The 17,421-nt window shown below is 39.1% G+C and overlaps 1 protein-coding gene across 1 annotated transcript; it reads left to right on the forward strand.

The window, feature by feature from the left end:
• Positions 1–10,947: 10,947 nt before the first annotated feature.
• Positions 10,948–15,775, forward strand: LOC131229181 (UDP-rhamnose/UDP-galactose transporter 1-like). Its single transcript, XM_058225070.1, has 5 exons — positions 10,948–11,399; positions 11,876–12,060; positions 12,148–12,348; positions 14,474–14,635; positions 15,330–15,775. Exons 1-5 carry the CDS (start codon positions 11,273–11,275, stop codon positions 15,693–15,695), a joined length of 1,041 nt encoding a protein of 346 aa, XP_058081053.1. The 5' UTR covers positions 10,948–11,272; the 3' UTR covers positions 15,696–15,775.
• Positions 15,776–17,421: the final 1,646 nt, after the last annotated feature.

Below are 17,421 nucleotides of genomic sequence, written 5' to 3' on the forward strand. Positions count from 1 at the left end.
CTCCTAGCGCCCTCCCCCAAATTCATGGTTCCAAACGATTCCTTAAAATCACAAGGGGTGAACTAATATTGATCACAACCGTTGATCTATTCATACATTGAAGAGCAAGTTGTGGTGCAAAATATCTTATCATTTTTTAATCAATAGCATAAAAATATATAGTGAAAATTGACCCAAGAGATAAAATAGGTCCAGTCATTACCTTAAATCATTTGGTAGAAAGATTCCACCTTTTTTTAATGATTTTCAAATAATACTTAAATATGGTGATTCTGATTTATGACTGGTAAACAGCCGTCCGTTGTAACAGATTAGTCTCATTCAATGGATTAAGATACCCAATGGACGATTCTGGCTGCATAGCTTGGTCTTATTTGGATGATTGAAAGAATAATTCGGGTACAGCTTCGGTGGATCCAAGGTAGGTGGGATACCTGACTGTGGGCCCCACCGTGATGTACGTGCCTTATATGCAAACTGTCCATCTGTTTTGAAAAATTATTTTATAGCTTGATAAAAAATGAAGCAGATCCAATTCTCTAATCTCAGGTGGGCCATAATACAGCAAACAGTTGTAACCCATGGAGTTTTTAATGGTGGGGATTCAATCACCACTGTTTCCAGTGGTATGGTCCACCTAAGATTTGGATCTGCTTTATTTTTTGCATCAGTCCCTCAAATGAGCGGTTAAAATGGATTGACGGTGTGGATGTAAGGCATATGCATCAAATGAGTCCCACGGTTTGGATCTGCCTATTTTTTGGCTCATACTATAGAATGAGCTGGCAAATGGATGGAGGGTGTGGATAAACACATACAGCAGGGCGGGGACCACAGAGATTTGAACTAGGTAGCTGGCTGATGTTGGGGTCCCCAGCCAAATCGCGTCCGAATAATTCAAACCGGAAGATAGGTAAGCTCGCGTGTCATTTAAAAAGCTTTGTAACCATCGCTAACACTAACGTATTCAGAAAACCTTAAAAATATATTTAAATAACAAAATATTTAAAGTTTTTTTTAGTATTTTTGGGACAATATCCCTATAAAAATGATATATTTAAAAGGGCTTTTTTTAAATATATACCCACAGTATTGTGGGAGCACTGAAATAACATTGCATTTTAAAACATTACTATTTTATACATAGGTAAATTGATGACATATTTCCTGGACTATTTTGCCCCCTAAGCATTTAAAAATAAAAATAAAAAATTCTGCCAAATTGTACATTTTTTTAATCATTAGATTCTTATAAACTTTTTTTTACCTATGCACCTTTATTTAGTTTTTTATTAAAAAATTTTCTATTTCTCATCCATTTTAGAAAATATAATAGATTGAAGCCGCACCTAAGACAGTTACGAGCTTATTATGCACCTACCTTGTTCATTGATTCTATATCCACTCCTTCCCTCTGGTTTTCCATATCGTTTTAGGACATGAGCATTAAAAAAGAACAAAGAAAAAAGAGGCAAATCCAAGTCTAAGTGGACCATGCCATAGGAAATAGCGGAGATTAACTAGTATAATGGGCTACAAAAGTTTTTAGATGAAGTTGATAGTTGTGTTTTCTCTTCATCCAGGTTCATGTGGTCTTATAAACAAGTTGGATGGCAAATAAACATTACGGTGGGCCATAAGAAGTTTTAATAGTGGGATGTTCACTTACCATTAATTCTTATAGTATGGTCCATATAAGATTTGGATATGCTTCATTTTCAAACACGTAGCATAAAATGATCCAGCAAAACAGATACACGACATAGATATAAAACAATTACTTCGATATAGGTACCATGGTAAGATGTGCATCGCCTTGGGTGAAGTTGGGACCACATTTAATCCACTCTCCTCATAAAATGGGTTATCCTCCTTTCTTCAAAAAATTCTACATAAAATGCGTCTTTTACCAAGAAACAAATAGAATGAAAGAAAATAGACCAAAAAATAAGAGAGTTATGATTTTTTTTTTGGGGGTCGCTAGATATTAGAAATGAGCTCAAACACGACCTAACAACATTACAAACTGTAGGCTCACTTTTAAATAGGCAAATGATGTCCCAATGAGATGATTCTAAATTCATCTGAAAGTTTATCAAATTATCTTTTCAACAAACACAACAACACCCTGATCTAATATAAAACGAGAGAGTTATAATCATTTTTGTAGGATCGTGCGCATCTAAAAATGAAAGCAAATGTAACAACTTAGGACTTATTTTAAACTGCTAAATGGTGTTTAAATGAGATAATTTAAAAGTTCATCGAATTATCTTTCTAACGAACATAAGATAACCTCGATCAGAGCTATAACTAGAGAGTTATAACCACTTTTGCACGATCACTTGATGTTGAAAACAACGGCAAGTAAAGATCATCAACTTCTTTAGAATTGGGTGAATATAAAGATTGGGCAATATTTTAGATAGTCAAATGATCTCCAACTTAGATGATTCCAAATTTATTTTAAATATGGTCAAATTACCTTTCTAATAAGTATAAGATCACCCCATTTGAAACTGTAACGAGGGAGATATGACATTTCAAAGTTGAGTCAAAATACAAAACTCTTGAGCAATCGCATGAGCGTTACTAACATCACGATAGACTTTAAGACTATGTTTGGATAGTCAAATGATGTTTGAATGATATGATTCTAAAGTCATTTAAAAGGTCATTGAATTATTTTAACAAGCATAAGATCACCCCAATCGGAGTTGTAACAAAGGAGTTATGACATTTCAAAGTTGAGTCAAAATTCAAAACTCTCAAGCGATCGTGCCTGCATGACTAACGTCATTATAAATTTTGGGTGCACTTTGGATGCTCAAATGATGTCTAAATGAGATGATTATATATCTATTTGAAAGTTCATTAAATGACTAAGATCACTCCAATCAGAGTTATAAAGATGGAGTTATGATCGTTTTCACATGATTACTTGATGATGGAAACCATAGCAAGTAAAGATCATCCGTTTATATATATATATATATATATATATATATATATATATAAATATAAATATAATTGAGTGATTCTAAAAATTGAACAATTTTTTTTATAGTCAAATGATCTTCAACTAATATAATTTCAAATCCATTTGAAATATCGTCGAATTGCATTTTCAACGACTATAAGATCATCCCTATCGAAGCTCTTACGATGGAGTTATGACTTTTGGGCTCACTTTTGGACGATCAAATGGTGTCCAAATGAGATGATTCCAAAATCATTTGAAAATTCATTGAATTACTTTTACAATGGACGCAAAATCACTCCGATTAGAATTATGACCATTTTCGAGCAATCGCTCGATGCTTAAAATAAGAGTGAGCTGGCACGATTGCTCGAGAGTACACTCGCTCTCATTTGGAGATCATTTGACTGTTTAAAAGATCACTCAATCTTTTAAATCATTGCATTCTAAAGAATTGAGTGATCTTTACTCACTCTCATTTCCAACATCAAGCAGTCGCTCGAAAATAGTCATAACACTCTCATTATACTTTTTTTTTTTTTTGTGGTTAGTTTGTGAGTGCACACACCCGTGTTAGTACACACACTCCATGTTAGCCACCCCCACTAGGGATCGATACCAAGACTTGAAGTGTTAAAACGAGGTATCTCCACTCAGTTTGCTAGTTGAGCTATGGATCTAGGTGTACTCTCATTATACTCTGATCATAATGATCTTGTGCTCGTTAATGAGGTAATTTGATGAAATTTTAGGGGGTGTTTGGACGGTGGAAATAGATGGGAGTAGGTGGGAGTGATTTTGTGAAACCCATATATTTTAGCTTGGGCCTGTGTGGAACTGACGTTGGAAGTGAGTTTGCAGGGTCTTCTTGGAAGCAACGCCAGCCTACTTTAGGTTTCGTGTGGCTAGTGGTCAGTGCTAGGTGGACCCCACCATAATATGTGTTTTATCTATGTCGTTCATCTATTTTGAAATATAATTTTAGGGCTTGATCCCAAAAATGAGGTAGATACAAATCTCAGGTGAACCACACCATCGGAAAATAGTAATGATTGAATTACACCATTAAAAACCTCCTAAGGCCAACTGTGCCGTCCACTTGAGATTTGGATCAAACTCATTTTTGGGCTCATACCATAAAATGACATGGAAGAATGGGTGGACAGCATGGATGAAACACATACATCATGGTGGGCCCACAGAGCACCAACTAAGAGTTGTTGAAACCCTTCCATCTCATACCATCCAAACACCATGACACAAGATCCCATGGAATTACAAAACCCATGGCATTGTAAGACAATTCCCTGATAAAGCCCATCATTACATTTTTTAAAACCTATCCCACCTAATGTCATCTATTCCCACCGTCCAAACACCCCCTTAAATGACTTCTAAATAATTTCGTTTGGACATCATTTGACCATTCAAAAGTGGGCTCAAAGTCATCATATTCACTCACATTTTTAGTTGCGCGCGATTCTATAAAATTAGTAATAACTCCCTCATCGCAAGTCGGATTAAGGTGATCTTGTACTCGTTAGAAATATAATTTGATAAATTTCAAATGGATTTAGAATCATCTCATTTGAACACCATTTGCCTATTCAAAAGTTAGTCTAATGATGTTGTCATGTCATGTTCGCACTCATTTCCAACATCGAGTGACTCACAAAAATGATCATAATTGTATTATTTTTTGCTATGTCTTTTCTTTCATTCTATCTTCTTGAGATACATATATGCAGATTTTTTTTATAAAGAGAATCCATTTTTTTTAGGGGAGTGGATTGGTTGCGGGCACAACTTCACCTAAGGCAATATGCCTCTTATCATGCGATCCACTTTGATGTAGTTATTTTATATGCACATCGTGCATCCATTTTGTTATATCTTTTTTATGTTATGTGCTTAAAAATGAAGCATATCCAAATCTTATGTGGACTATACTATAAGAAATAGTGGTGATTGAACATCCCACCATTAAAAATTTTTATTGTCCACCCTTATGTTTTGATAATGTTTATTTGTCATTCAACTTGTTTATAAAGTCATGTGAAGTTGGATTAAAGGAAAACATAAATATTAGCTTCATCTAATATTTTTGTAACTTATTATAAGTTATTAATGTTTAATTTCCATAATTTCCTATAACATAGTATACTGAGACTTGGATCTACTACTTTTGGGGGCTCATGCTCTAAAATGATATGGAAAAAAATGGGTCCCACAGCAAGGGTCAAACGATCTTAAGTAAGGTGGGGCCTGCACCTAATTTAATCCCTTTTATGAGATGCATAAATTTTTAATTTTTATTTTTCTAAAAAGATGCATAGGTATAAAAGTTGGTGGATATCTAATGATAAAAGAAGATACTATTGCATAGAGATTTGATAAATGTGCTTCAGAACAATTTCATCTAGAAAAAATGAAAATAGTGTATGAAAGTAGAAAATATTAATGGTTTAAAAAGCGATGCTATTTAAGCACTCCCATAATGCATGTTTAATTTTTTATTTTTTGTTTTATGTTTTAGAAATGTCATGATAATTGTTATCTGAAGCCTTAAATCTTTTGATTTTTCTGTTGCTCGACTGGTCGTGGGTTAGCCACGACTGGTCGACTTGTCGAGCACTGCACGACTCGAAGTCTAGCGAGCTCATTTTTTTTGGTGTCCGGGACTCACGACTGGTTGTGGTGATTGCTCGACTAGTCGTAGGGGTCCTACAACCAGTCGTAGCCTCGGCTTGACTAGTCGTAGTTATGTAGATTCGTTTCCGAATTTGATGCGGACTGTGGAAATTTAAGTCAGTCTTTCGCAAGGTGCGAAAGGGAGTTGCCTAAACTATAAATAGGGGTCTTTAGGGCTTTTCTAAATAATGAAAAAATTATTCTAAAGCATTCTAAAGGGTTCTAGGGTTACTAAAAGGGTATAACAAGGGTGAGATTCGAGGTTGTTCGAATCAGGTAAGTCCTCTCTCTTGTAAGTTTCTTTTCATAGTGGATTTCTGTCGCTTTGTACCGTGGTTTTTTCCAGCAAGGGTTTTTCACGTTAAAACTTTTTGTTCTTCTGTGATTACTTGTTACTATTGAATTGTTATCTTAGATCTAGATCTGTGTGATTCTACAGCACAAATCCCCAATAAGTGGTATCAGAGCAATCGTTGGGGCACAGATCTGAATCTGTAGAATTAGTAATAATGGGAAACGGCAAGTTTGATATTGAGAAGCACTCAGGCAAAAATAATTTTAAGTTATGGAAGGTTAAGATGATTAGCCTGTTAACCAAGCAAGGCGAGATTAAGGCTCTTGAGGAGCGAAAATCTACCATAAAAGATGATGAATGGGAAAACTTTGATAGCAATGCTTTAGCCTCTATCCGTTTATATCTCACGGATGAGGTTCTCTATAATGTTTGAGGAAGAAAACTGCGGCTGGTTTGTGGGCGAAGTTAGAGAACATCTATGCAAAGAAGTCCTTTGAAAATCACCTATACTTGAAGCTACAGTATTATACCTTGAAGATGGCAGAGGGTGGAGATCTAGAAGCCCATATTAGCAACTTTAATAAATTGATGTGCAAATTGCTGGATATCGAGGAAGTGGTCAAAGATGAGGAACAAGCATGCATATTGTTGAATTCTCTTCCTGCATCATATGAGTCTTTCAGGGACACGATATGCACCGCAAATAAAACCCTAAGTGTTGACACCGTTATCTCAGCCCTTCAAGGAAAGGCTATGAGAAAGTTAAACGGTGATATGGGGGCATCTTCCTATGCACTGATTACGAGGGAAAGAGATTCTGAGAGAGGTACACGATCCTCAAGACCTAGATCCAAATCCAAGGACAAGGGCAAAGGTAAATTAAAGTGTTGGAATTGTGGGTTGTCTGGACACATGAAGAAGGATTGTAGAAATCCTAAAATGAAGAAAGAAAATTCAGCGGCTTCTTCTAAGGAGGCCAATGTGGCCACATCTGATGAAGAATCAAGTGGTGGTGATGTTCTGTCTGTTTCCATGATTGGTCACTTACACGACAATCATAAAGACGAGTAGATACTTGATACAGGAGCATCTTATCACATGACTCTTCGTCGGAGTTGGTTCGCCAGTTACAAGGAATGCGATGGTGGACAAGTTTTTATAGGCAATGACAATGCCTGTAATGTTGTGGCTATTGGTACAATGAGTATCAAGATGTTTGATGGGATGGAGTGTACCTTGACTGACGTCAAGCATGTTCCTGATATGAAGAAAAGTCTAATTTCTCTTGGTGCACTCGAGGCTATAGGGTGCAAGTTCACTGGTATTAATGGTGTCCTTAAAGTTTCAAAAGGGACACTCGTGGTTATAAGAGCGCAGAGGCAGGAAAACCTTTACAGGTTGATTGGGAGCACTTCGGCAGGTGGAGCGGCAGCAGCTATTGTAGACTCCACGTCTCTACGTATGTGGCATGCTCATCTGGGTCATATGAGCGAGCGGAGCATGAAGGTACTTTCTGATCAGTGTTTGATTTCAGTTTTTAAAAATTTTGATTTAGATATATGCGAGCATTGTATATATGGTAAACAATCTAGACTGTTTTTTAAATTTGAAAAACATATTTGTAAGTGAGTGCTTGATTATGTGCACTCTGACGTATGAGGGCCATCGCCAGAAGTTTCCATTGGGGGTCGTCATGGTTTGTTTCATTCATTGACAACTACTCGAGGAAAGTTTAGGTTTACTTTATGAAACGTAAATCCGAAGTTTTTACTATATTCAAGCAATGGAAGGCAATGGTAGAAAAACAGTCAGGGCAGAAAATAAAGGTTTTAAGACTGACGATGGTAGAGAATTTACTTCCACTGAGTTTAATGATTACTACAAGCATGAAGGGATCATCAGGCACAACACAGTGCGCCATACGCCGAGCAAAATGGTGTGGCTGAGCGAATGAATCGGACTCTCCTGGAGAGGGTCAGATGCATGTTAAGTAATGCTGCATTGGGCAAGGACCTATGGACTGAAGCCGTTAACACGGCTTGTTATTTGGTGAACCGGTCTCCTTCAATGGCAATTGAATATAAAATCCTAGAGGAAGTATGGAGTGGTCAGAAAATCGACTACTCAGATCTACGCATATTTGGTTGTGAGGCTTACTCTCATATACCGTCAGTTGAGAGAGATAAGCTAGACCATAGGGCTAAAAAGTATATCTTTGTTGGCTATGACATTGGTGTGAAAGGTTACAGGTTATTCGACAAGGTCACACGCAAGGTCATCACTAGCCGTGACGTCAGATTCGATGAAAGCTCCCTATTTCGCAAGAATGATCAAAAGGAGTAAGAGGAACCGAAAAAGGTGATCGTAGACGTCCAGATTGATATAGATGATACACAAGCAGAGACAGATGCGAAGACAGAGGTACAGGGTCAGGTGGAGCAGTCACCTGTGAGAAGGAACACATCACGTGATCGCAAGTTACCGGCAAGATACATGGACGACTCTAATATTGCATATGCCCTCATTACAGATGAGGGGGACCCGTCTACTATTCAGGAGGCTCTTGATGAGCCTGATGCAGAAAAGTGAAAGGCAGCGATGGATGATGAGATGAACTCGTTGCACAAAAATCACACATGGGAGCTGGTGGAGCTTCCTGTGGGCCGAAAAGCGATCGGATGCAAGTGGTTATTCAAAAGGAAACATGATAGATACAAAGCAAGGTTGGTAGCGAAGGGTTATGCTCAGAGAGAAGGAATCGACTTCACAGAGATATTCGCGCCAGTGGTTAAGCAGGTATCTATCAGATTTGTGTTGGCGCTGGTTGCCCAATACGATCTCGAGTTAGAACAGATGGATGTGAAGACTGCATTCCTGCATGGGGAATTGGAAGAGCAAATCTACATGAAGCAACCAGAGGGCTATGAAGTTAAAGGGGTAGAGAAAAAGGTTTGCAGGTTAATGAGGTCGTTGTACAGCCTGAAACAGTCGCCTAGGCAGTGGTATAAAAAAATTGATTCTTTCATGGTGAGTTAGAAATTTACTCGGAGTGAATACGATTACTGTGTCTATTACAAGACACTGAGTGATAAAAAAATCATTATCCTAGTACTGTATGTTGATGATATGTTGATCGCCTATCATGATATGTCTGAAATCAACTTACTGAAGACTCAGTTATCAGGGACTTTCGAGATGATAAATCTGGGGGCTGCAAAAAGGGTTCTCGGCATAGATATTCATATAGACAGGAAGAGGAGCAGGCTTTGGTTGTCACAGGCAAAATACCTTGAAAAGGTATTGATCAAGTATGGGATGGACCAGGCAAAGTTGGTAAGCGTTCCCCATACGGATCCCTTCAAGCTTTCCTCAGAACAATGTCGTAAATCCAATGAGGAAAAGCAGGATATTTCTCATGTGCCCTATTTGAATGCGGTTGGCAATTTAATGTATGTCATGGTTTGTACGAGATCGAATATTTCACAGGCAGTTGGTGTTGTTAGCAGATACATGTCAAACCCTAGCAAGCAACATTGGGAGGCGGTGAAATGGCTATTTCGATACATTCGAGGTACGAAAGACTACGTCTTAACTTTTGAAAAGACAGGAACAAAGTTGTTAAGGTATGTGGATTCTGATTAGGTAGGCAGTATAGATTTAAGGAAGTCTACTTCAGGATACTCGTTTGTACTAGCGGGTGGAGCAATCAGTTGGATGTCGAAGCTTCAATCCGTGGTGGCTCTTTCCATGACCAAGACAAAATATATGGCAGTGACAGAAGCGTTTAAAGAAGGTATTTGGTTAAGAGATATGATAAATCAGTTGAGACTTCAGCAGGAGGCCGTGCCGGTTAACTGTGATAGCAAGAGCGCTATCAATTTGGCTAAAAATTCTGTTTATCACTCTCGTACTAAATACAATGATGTTTGTCACCGCTTTATCCGACAGGTGCTCGAAAAAGGAGGCGTCGTATTGGAAAAGATTCACACTAGCGTGAATCCAGTAGACATGCTTACCAAGGTCGTTCCTATAGAGAAGTTCAAGTTCTGTGCAACTTCTCTGAGCTTGGCGATGACGTAAAAGAAGGACAGAGTGTGCACGAGAAGCGTTGATTGAAGCTATGATGAAATGAAGAGATAAGAGAAGAGGTCAATGAGCTACATGTCTGAAGATTGAGGACTTGGTGGAGATTGTTGTCTGAAGCCTTAAATCTTTACATTTTTCTGTTACTCGCTCGATTGTGGGTCAGCCACGACCGGTCGAGGGAGCTGCTCGACTTGTCGAGCACTGCACGACTCGAATTCCAGCGAACTCATTTTTTTGGTGTCTGGGACTCACAACTGGTCGTGGTGATTGCTCGACCGGTCGTAGGGGTCCTACAACCAGTCGTAGCCTCGGCTCAACTAGTCGTAGTTACGTAGATTCGTTTTCGAATCTGATGCGGACTACAGAAATTTGAGTCAGTCTTTCGTAAGGTGCGAAAGGAAGTTGCCTAAACTATAAATAGGAGTCCCTAGGGCTTTTCTAAACAATGGAAAAATTATTCTAAAGCATTTTAAAGGGTTCTAGGGTTATCAAAAGGGTGTAGCAAGGGTGAGATTCGAGGTTGTTTGAATCGGGTAAGTCCACTCTCTTGTAAGTTTCTTTTCATAGTGGATCTCTTGTGCCATGGTTTTTTCCCGCAAGGGTTTTCCACGTTAAAACTTTGTGTTCTTCTGTAATTGCTTGTTACTATTGAATTGTTATCCTAGATTTAGATCTGTGTGATTCCGCAGCACAAATCCCCAACAATAATATCAGCAAAATTTTCGTGATACTATCACCATATTTTAAAAATCTCCACGTGGATTGGGATATTGCATTTTTCTATTTCTCCCTTGTTTTTTTTTTAAAAAAATAAAAATAAAAAATTGTTTTCTCTAATTTCCGGCATATGTCTTTATCGAAGTGCACTTCCAAGCTCCTTCCATTCATTAACTTCTCTCTCCTTTGAATTTTCTCCGTTGAATTCTCCCATCCCAAATTCCCTTTTAAGTCCCCCAATATCGCGATCACACAAAGGAAAACGAAAATCCCCCCAAACTGACCTCAGAACGCGTTTCACACCTTGGAATTTCTCTTTCCCTTTTCCCCCTTTTCTTGGATTTTGATTTATCTTGGTTTCGTTTTTCTTAGAAATTCCAATACCTCTGCAATTGAATTCTCGATTCCCGGCGTTTCGAGCGGCAGATTTTCATTCCGCATTCTGTTTGTTTTTCGGTCCTTCTTTCTTTTGAGAGCGGAGATTCCAAAGGTCGGTAACGGTCATGGATTCAGATAAGAAATCGAAGATTTCCAATTTGGGCGCTTGGGCGATGAACATAATCAGCTCCGTCGGTATAATCATGGTGAATAAGCAGGTCATGTCGTCGAGCGGCTACAATTTCAGATTCGGTAACCTCAATTCCAGATTGCTTGATTTTTACTTATAATTTATGTTGGGTTTGGTTGCGCCGAATATCGTGAAATTTCATAATTTCATGATATTTGGCGTGACCAAACGCACCATTCATGTACATTTTTGTGGGATAATCTTAATTCTTGATTTCAAATTGCTTGATTTTACTTATTACTGCATATGTTTCTTCTGGTAATTCGGGCTGAGTGCGGCGAACTGATTTGATTATCTGTTACTGACTACGGTTGATGATCCAGACCGTTCATCAGTTGGGTCCGATCATGGACTGGCCATGCTAGAAAAATCTCACTGATTGAATGTTTTACCTGTCTAAACACTGATCAGTGTTGAACGGGAAAGGTCCACCAATTGGATTGTTGGATCATCCAATCTTCACCAGATGATTAAATCATTGTGCCACGATGAGCAATTGGGATTAATTTTCTATATATTTTTTAAAATTTTTATGTAGCGACCACTTTAACCGGATTTCACTTCACCGTGACCGCACTCGTCGGTTGGATCTCGAATGCTACTGGATACTCTGCATCGAAGCATGTTCCTCTGTGGGATCTGCTTTGGTTTTCCATCGTTGCGAATCTATCAATTACTGGGATGAATTTCAGCCTCATGCTCAATTCCGTCGGGTTTTATCAGGTTTGAACTGTGGGCAATGTGAATGTGATTTAGGCTGATTGTGATTGCGTTATCATCCTCTAATTTGTTGGTTTTGTATGTGTGCAGATTTCGAAATTGAGCATGATACCGGTGGTATGTGTGATGGAGTGGATTCTTCATAATAAGAATTACTCTGGTCGGGTGATGATGGCAGTGTTTGTTGTGGCTCTCGGTGTTGGTGTTTGTACGGTCACAGATGTGGATATTAACTTGAAGGGTTTTCTTTGTGCTTTTGTTGCCGTGTTTTGTTCTTCTCTGCAGCAGATTGTGAGTACTCGAACTTTCACCTTTACACACTTTCTCTATTTTATGGCTTTCATTTTATTTGCTTTTTGGTTATGGAATATTGACATTTTAAGATTAGAAAATTAAAGTAAGGTGTGAATAGATGCACAGTTGGACTGAATTACAGTTGCTTGTCTAATGAAGTGGAAGAATCCAAGTTGTTTCCTTTCTCAGCATCAAAATTACATTTTTTCTTTCTTTCCTTTTCCAATTCAATACACTTGCATTCAAATGTAGAGGCCATCGTTAGGACATGGGAACCATTGTTACAGCACAGGTTGGGTGACACAAACTCAGAATAGCAACAGTTACAAGCACCTGTCTGTTGACTTCTTCTTTTTTCTTTTTCTGGGTCCATGTATCAGATGTCCACTTAAATATGTTTGGTATAAGCGATAAGATGTTAAGGGGGCATTTGGATCATAAGTTACTTAAGCTACTTATGCCTCAAGTAACTTATCTTGGCTTCTACTTATTAAGCTGAAGTGGTTAAGTAACTTTTAAGTAAAAAAGTTACTTATAATTGATCTTAAACCAAACTTATCTCAAATAAGTTGCTTATCATCTACTGCTGCAAGTAGAAAAAGTAACTTATTTGGTGGTATCCAAACAGGCCCTAAATGTCAACTTGATCACCTGGTTGTCTGTTTGGCGATTTGATTTTGGAATCATAATGGATGGCATCGTGCTGTAGCTTCTATTCTAAAATTGGATTTTCGAGATAAAATAACATCATAATTCTGGTAATCACCAACTAAGGTCCCTTCCTGAATCCCAAATGATAGGTATTTTTCCTTGCTGAAGTGGAAGCATAAGCTGTTACTGGACCGAACCAAAAAAAAAAAAGAAGTGGTGTTCCATCATATGGTCATGAAAAATGTTTTTCGTTCATCTTTGCTAGATGAATGGACATGTTATGTGGACTTTTTCTTTATTGACTAGCTGAATTTTACCTTTCATTGTAATAGTCATGGTATTAAAGATAGTCTATGAATGTTTGTTCACTTACTTAGGATAGGTTGATTGGCAAAGCAGGATTCATAAAGCCAACCCCAAATAGCCAGGACAAGGTTGTGATGATAATGATGGGTCACTCGACTAAAGTCTGATCAGGATTTTTGTATCATAGATCCACAGTTTATTGGATATCAGAAAAGCTTTAAAGAATCATCCAAAACCGTTACATATTGCACGCTTCATAACAGTATCACCCATGAACGATACGGCTGTATCAGCCCTTATCGGATACAAGGGTAATATGGAGCCGTATCAGTGGTGAACAATACGATACCCAACACACCAATTTAAAACCTCGATATAAGTGTTAGTAAAATATGGGACACCAATGGGTATTCATGTAAGTTTCAGAGCAAAGTTATAACATTACAATTTCTATAACGCACATATTGATATCGTAATCTGTAATCCCTAACCGTATGGGTTGCAGTTTTTATAGTTTTGCCAATATGCACAACCCATACTCAAGTATAGATACATGCTCTTGACTTGAAGACTTTCTTGTGGCTAACAGACATCCCTACATTATCAGCCAACTGCCTTAATCAGAAAAGCCTGGCCCAGTGGGTCCCCTTATATTGCCATCCATTCATAGGATCCATAGCCATTGGGAAAAGTGCCCCAGCTCAGTGTTGATTCCATTAGAAACTTGTCGTGGATTGTTCCAATTTCTATGTTAGCTAACAGAGTAAGAGAGATGACGAATGGTGAATCAAGAAGTATTCTTGTCTTGTGAATGGAAATTCCTTTGTCCACCTTGTTTTCCATTGCAAAATGCTTCTCTACCACCAAGCACTCTTAGAGATTTATCGCCTGTTTGGTTGCATCGTTTTGAGGGGGATCTGTGGTGGTAGCAAGGATTTTGAGGCATTTGGATTTAGAGGAATCAAAATCCCCCAAAAGAGCCTTGTTTTTGTATTCGTACCTCAAAGCTGATTTACAAAATCCACTTGATTCCACAGGTCGCAAAATCTACATGATTTAAAATCCATTCTTCCAAACAAGCCCTTAATGTAGTGTGTTGAGATTTCTATAAATTTTTGGGTCCCAGTGCAGATGCCTAATATCACTTCATTTCTTCCTGTTGCAGTCAATTGGTTCTTTGCAGAAGAAGTATAGCATTGGCTCTTTTGAGCTCCTGAGCAAAACTGCTCCCATACAGGCTGCCTCTCTTCTCCTGTTTGGCCCGCTTGCAGACTATTACCTCAATGGGCGCTTCATCTTAAACTACCAGTTATCTTATGGAGCCACAGTAAGTTGTTCTGCAGCTGAATTGAGTTTCTTTCATGCCTTGCAATCAGCATACTGATTGGGCTAGTTATTGTATTTTCTACCATGTGACAATTTGTATGGCTGTTCCTCTATACTCAATTTGTTTGTACACACGAGATTTTCTGATATATATATATTTTTTTTTAAAGTATACATCCATTATAGACGCATGCATGCCTTATGTGCATCTGTCCATGGATACAAATTGCCTATAAACAAGGGTTACAGGGGATTCCTGTAACTGCTGACATGGGCCAATGATAACATGTTGCATGCGCTTGTCAGATGCAGGGTCCGCAATGATAAGGGAAAAATCATCATTTTCATAAAAGGGACTCTTTTCTTTTCACTGTGGGGACTGCATCTAACGGGTACACGCAGCACATTATCATCGGGCCACATCAAGTGTTACAGGCAATTTGCATCCCCTGTCCGCAATGCATGTATTTCTTGTTTGTTGTTGGCATGCACTGTGAACTGAAATCCCATCAACATATTAATTTGTATGGGTGTGCAACGCATTGATAGCTAAATGTAGTGCACGCCTGCATTCATAACATGCATCTGCTTGTAAAATATGATCAGAATGTATATGGACCATCATGTGCATACATGGTTGTTGTTATTCCATCTTTCTTCTAATTACTATGGTTTTCTTGCATGCCCTGCTGCAGTTCTTCATACTTCTTTCCTGCTCTCTAGCGGTCATCTGCAACATGAGCCAGTACCTGTGCATTGGGCGTTTCTCCGCTGTATCCTTCCAAGTCCTGGGCCACATGAAAACTGTCTGCGTACTTACACTGGGATGGCTGTTGTTCGACTCGGCGCTAACTTTCAAAAACATACTTGGAATGGTGCTTGCTGTCCTTGGCATGGTAATCTACAGCTGGGCCATAGAGTCTGAGAAACTGGGGAATGTGAGGATGTCGCCATCACTTCATATCAGGAAAGATGCCCAACTAGAAGAGGGTGTAAGGCTCTTGAAAGATAGAGATAGTATTGTGGTGAGTGATGTTGAGATCGGACAGATAAAGAGTTAAAAAAAGTCCGGCTTATTAATCATTTATTAATTTGTCATTGTTAGTGTATATTAATTCAAGGAAAATGATATTTCACCCAATGTTTTTTTTTTTTTCATTTCATTTTTAAATTTCTATTTTTGGTATTAGTATGGCACAAAATGTACTATTCTAATGCGAAAAATACAAGGAATTGGCATCTGAATCTAGAAGAGGGTTTAGATATAAAAAAATTTCTGTTTTTTTTAAAAAAAAATAAAAGTCACTATGCAGCTGTTTTTATATTTTCAGCATAGGTCTCAATGCACGGCTTTTGTCTTCGATTTAGTGGTCTTGGACCGTAGATAACGGCATGGCTCATGTGCAGGTCGATCATCACGACCAAATTGTGGCCCCCACTGGATTGGCTCTGGGCCAAAATTTGCAAGGGCCAGGCGGCCCAACTGTCTGATCAATAGATAGTTTTCTTTACCCCATCGAATGTGAACCATTGCCTACTTTAATTTCCAAGCGACCGTTTAGAAGCCGCCGATTGAACATTCAGGATCGCCCTGTTGTCGAAGTCGAGCATGTGCTGTTGGATGGTCAAGACAACTGCTTGTCTTGAGCATGATCAAACCTCCAGCCTTCATTGAGTTCTTAGGTGCATGCACAACGTATGTTTTTTCAATGCTTGTGAACTCATGAATGTCAAGTGCTTTGATGGCATCCTCAGATCTTCAGTTTGTACAAATGGGCCCAAATCTCTAGTCATCCAGGCAGTTGGAGGTGGGCACGGACTCGTTCAGATCCGACTCAACTCTGAACCGAGTAGGCTTCGCCCAATCCGAACTCAAACCAAGTCGAATTCGAGTTACCTAGTAACTCAACCCAACTCGACCCAAAACTCGATCCAGTTAGACCCGACTCGATCTGAAACCCAACTCTCTAACCCTACCCACCTCACCCTAACCCGACCGAATCCCAAAATCCCTCCCGCCCTCCCTCATCCTTTTCATCTTCCAAGCCCGGCAACCACCATCACCCTCCTCCTCCTCCTCTCCACTCTCTCGGTCTCTCCCTCCCTCATCTCTCAATCCGACTCGGTGCCGACTCAACTCGACTCAGACTAGGTCCGGATCAGTCCGGGCCAGACTGGACTCGGATCGAGTCAAGCATGCTGGACTTTGTATCAAGTCGGATTGAGTTCAGGTCAGGCCTATTTCAAAACCGGATCGAGTCGAATCAGCCCTAACTCGGTCCAACTCAACTCGATGCCCAGCTCTACAGGCAGTTGATATGGTGTGACCCACCCAGGGCCCATCAGATCTATAATCTGGTTGACCGAAACATAGGCCCCACTTGAACACATCAAGATCCTGAGGATACCATAGAAATCCAGGGTTCAAAGATTGTTGAAATTCCTCTGCTTTGACTCACAAACATACATCCCGGGGATGATCAGTGAATCTGGACCGTTCAGTCTGACGACCCCCCAATTTTGAATGCAGACCGTTGACCGAGCTCAATCCACTGACCATGTCTTGCATCCTCTTGAACTTTACGAATATGCCCCTACTACTGCCTTATGAATGTGGTTAGCCAACGGTTAAGTGATGAGAACTGAAGACCCAAACCTTCACCAACGGTATTTCAGATTTTCAAACATGATCTTAGGCCGCGTTTGAAAGTACCCACAAACCACTTCTCTAGCAGAAACATTTTCCAAGGTCGCCCCTAATCGGAAAGGCGAAAGTTTGTAAATGCA

Source organism: Magnolia sinica, chromosome 16, assembly GCF_029962835.1.
Source record: "Magnolia sinica isolate HGM2019 chromosome 16, MsV1, whole genome shotgun sequence".
Classification (NCBI taxonomy): Eukaryota; Viridiplantae; Streptophyta; class Magnoliopsida; order Magnoliales; family Magnoliaceae; genus Magnolia; species Magnolia sinica.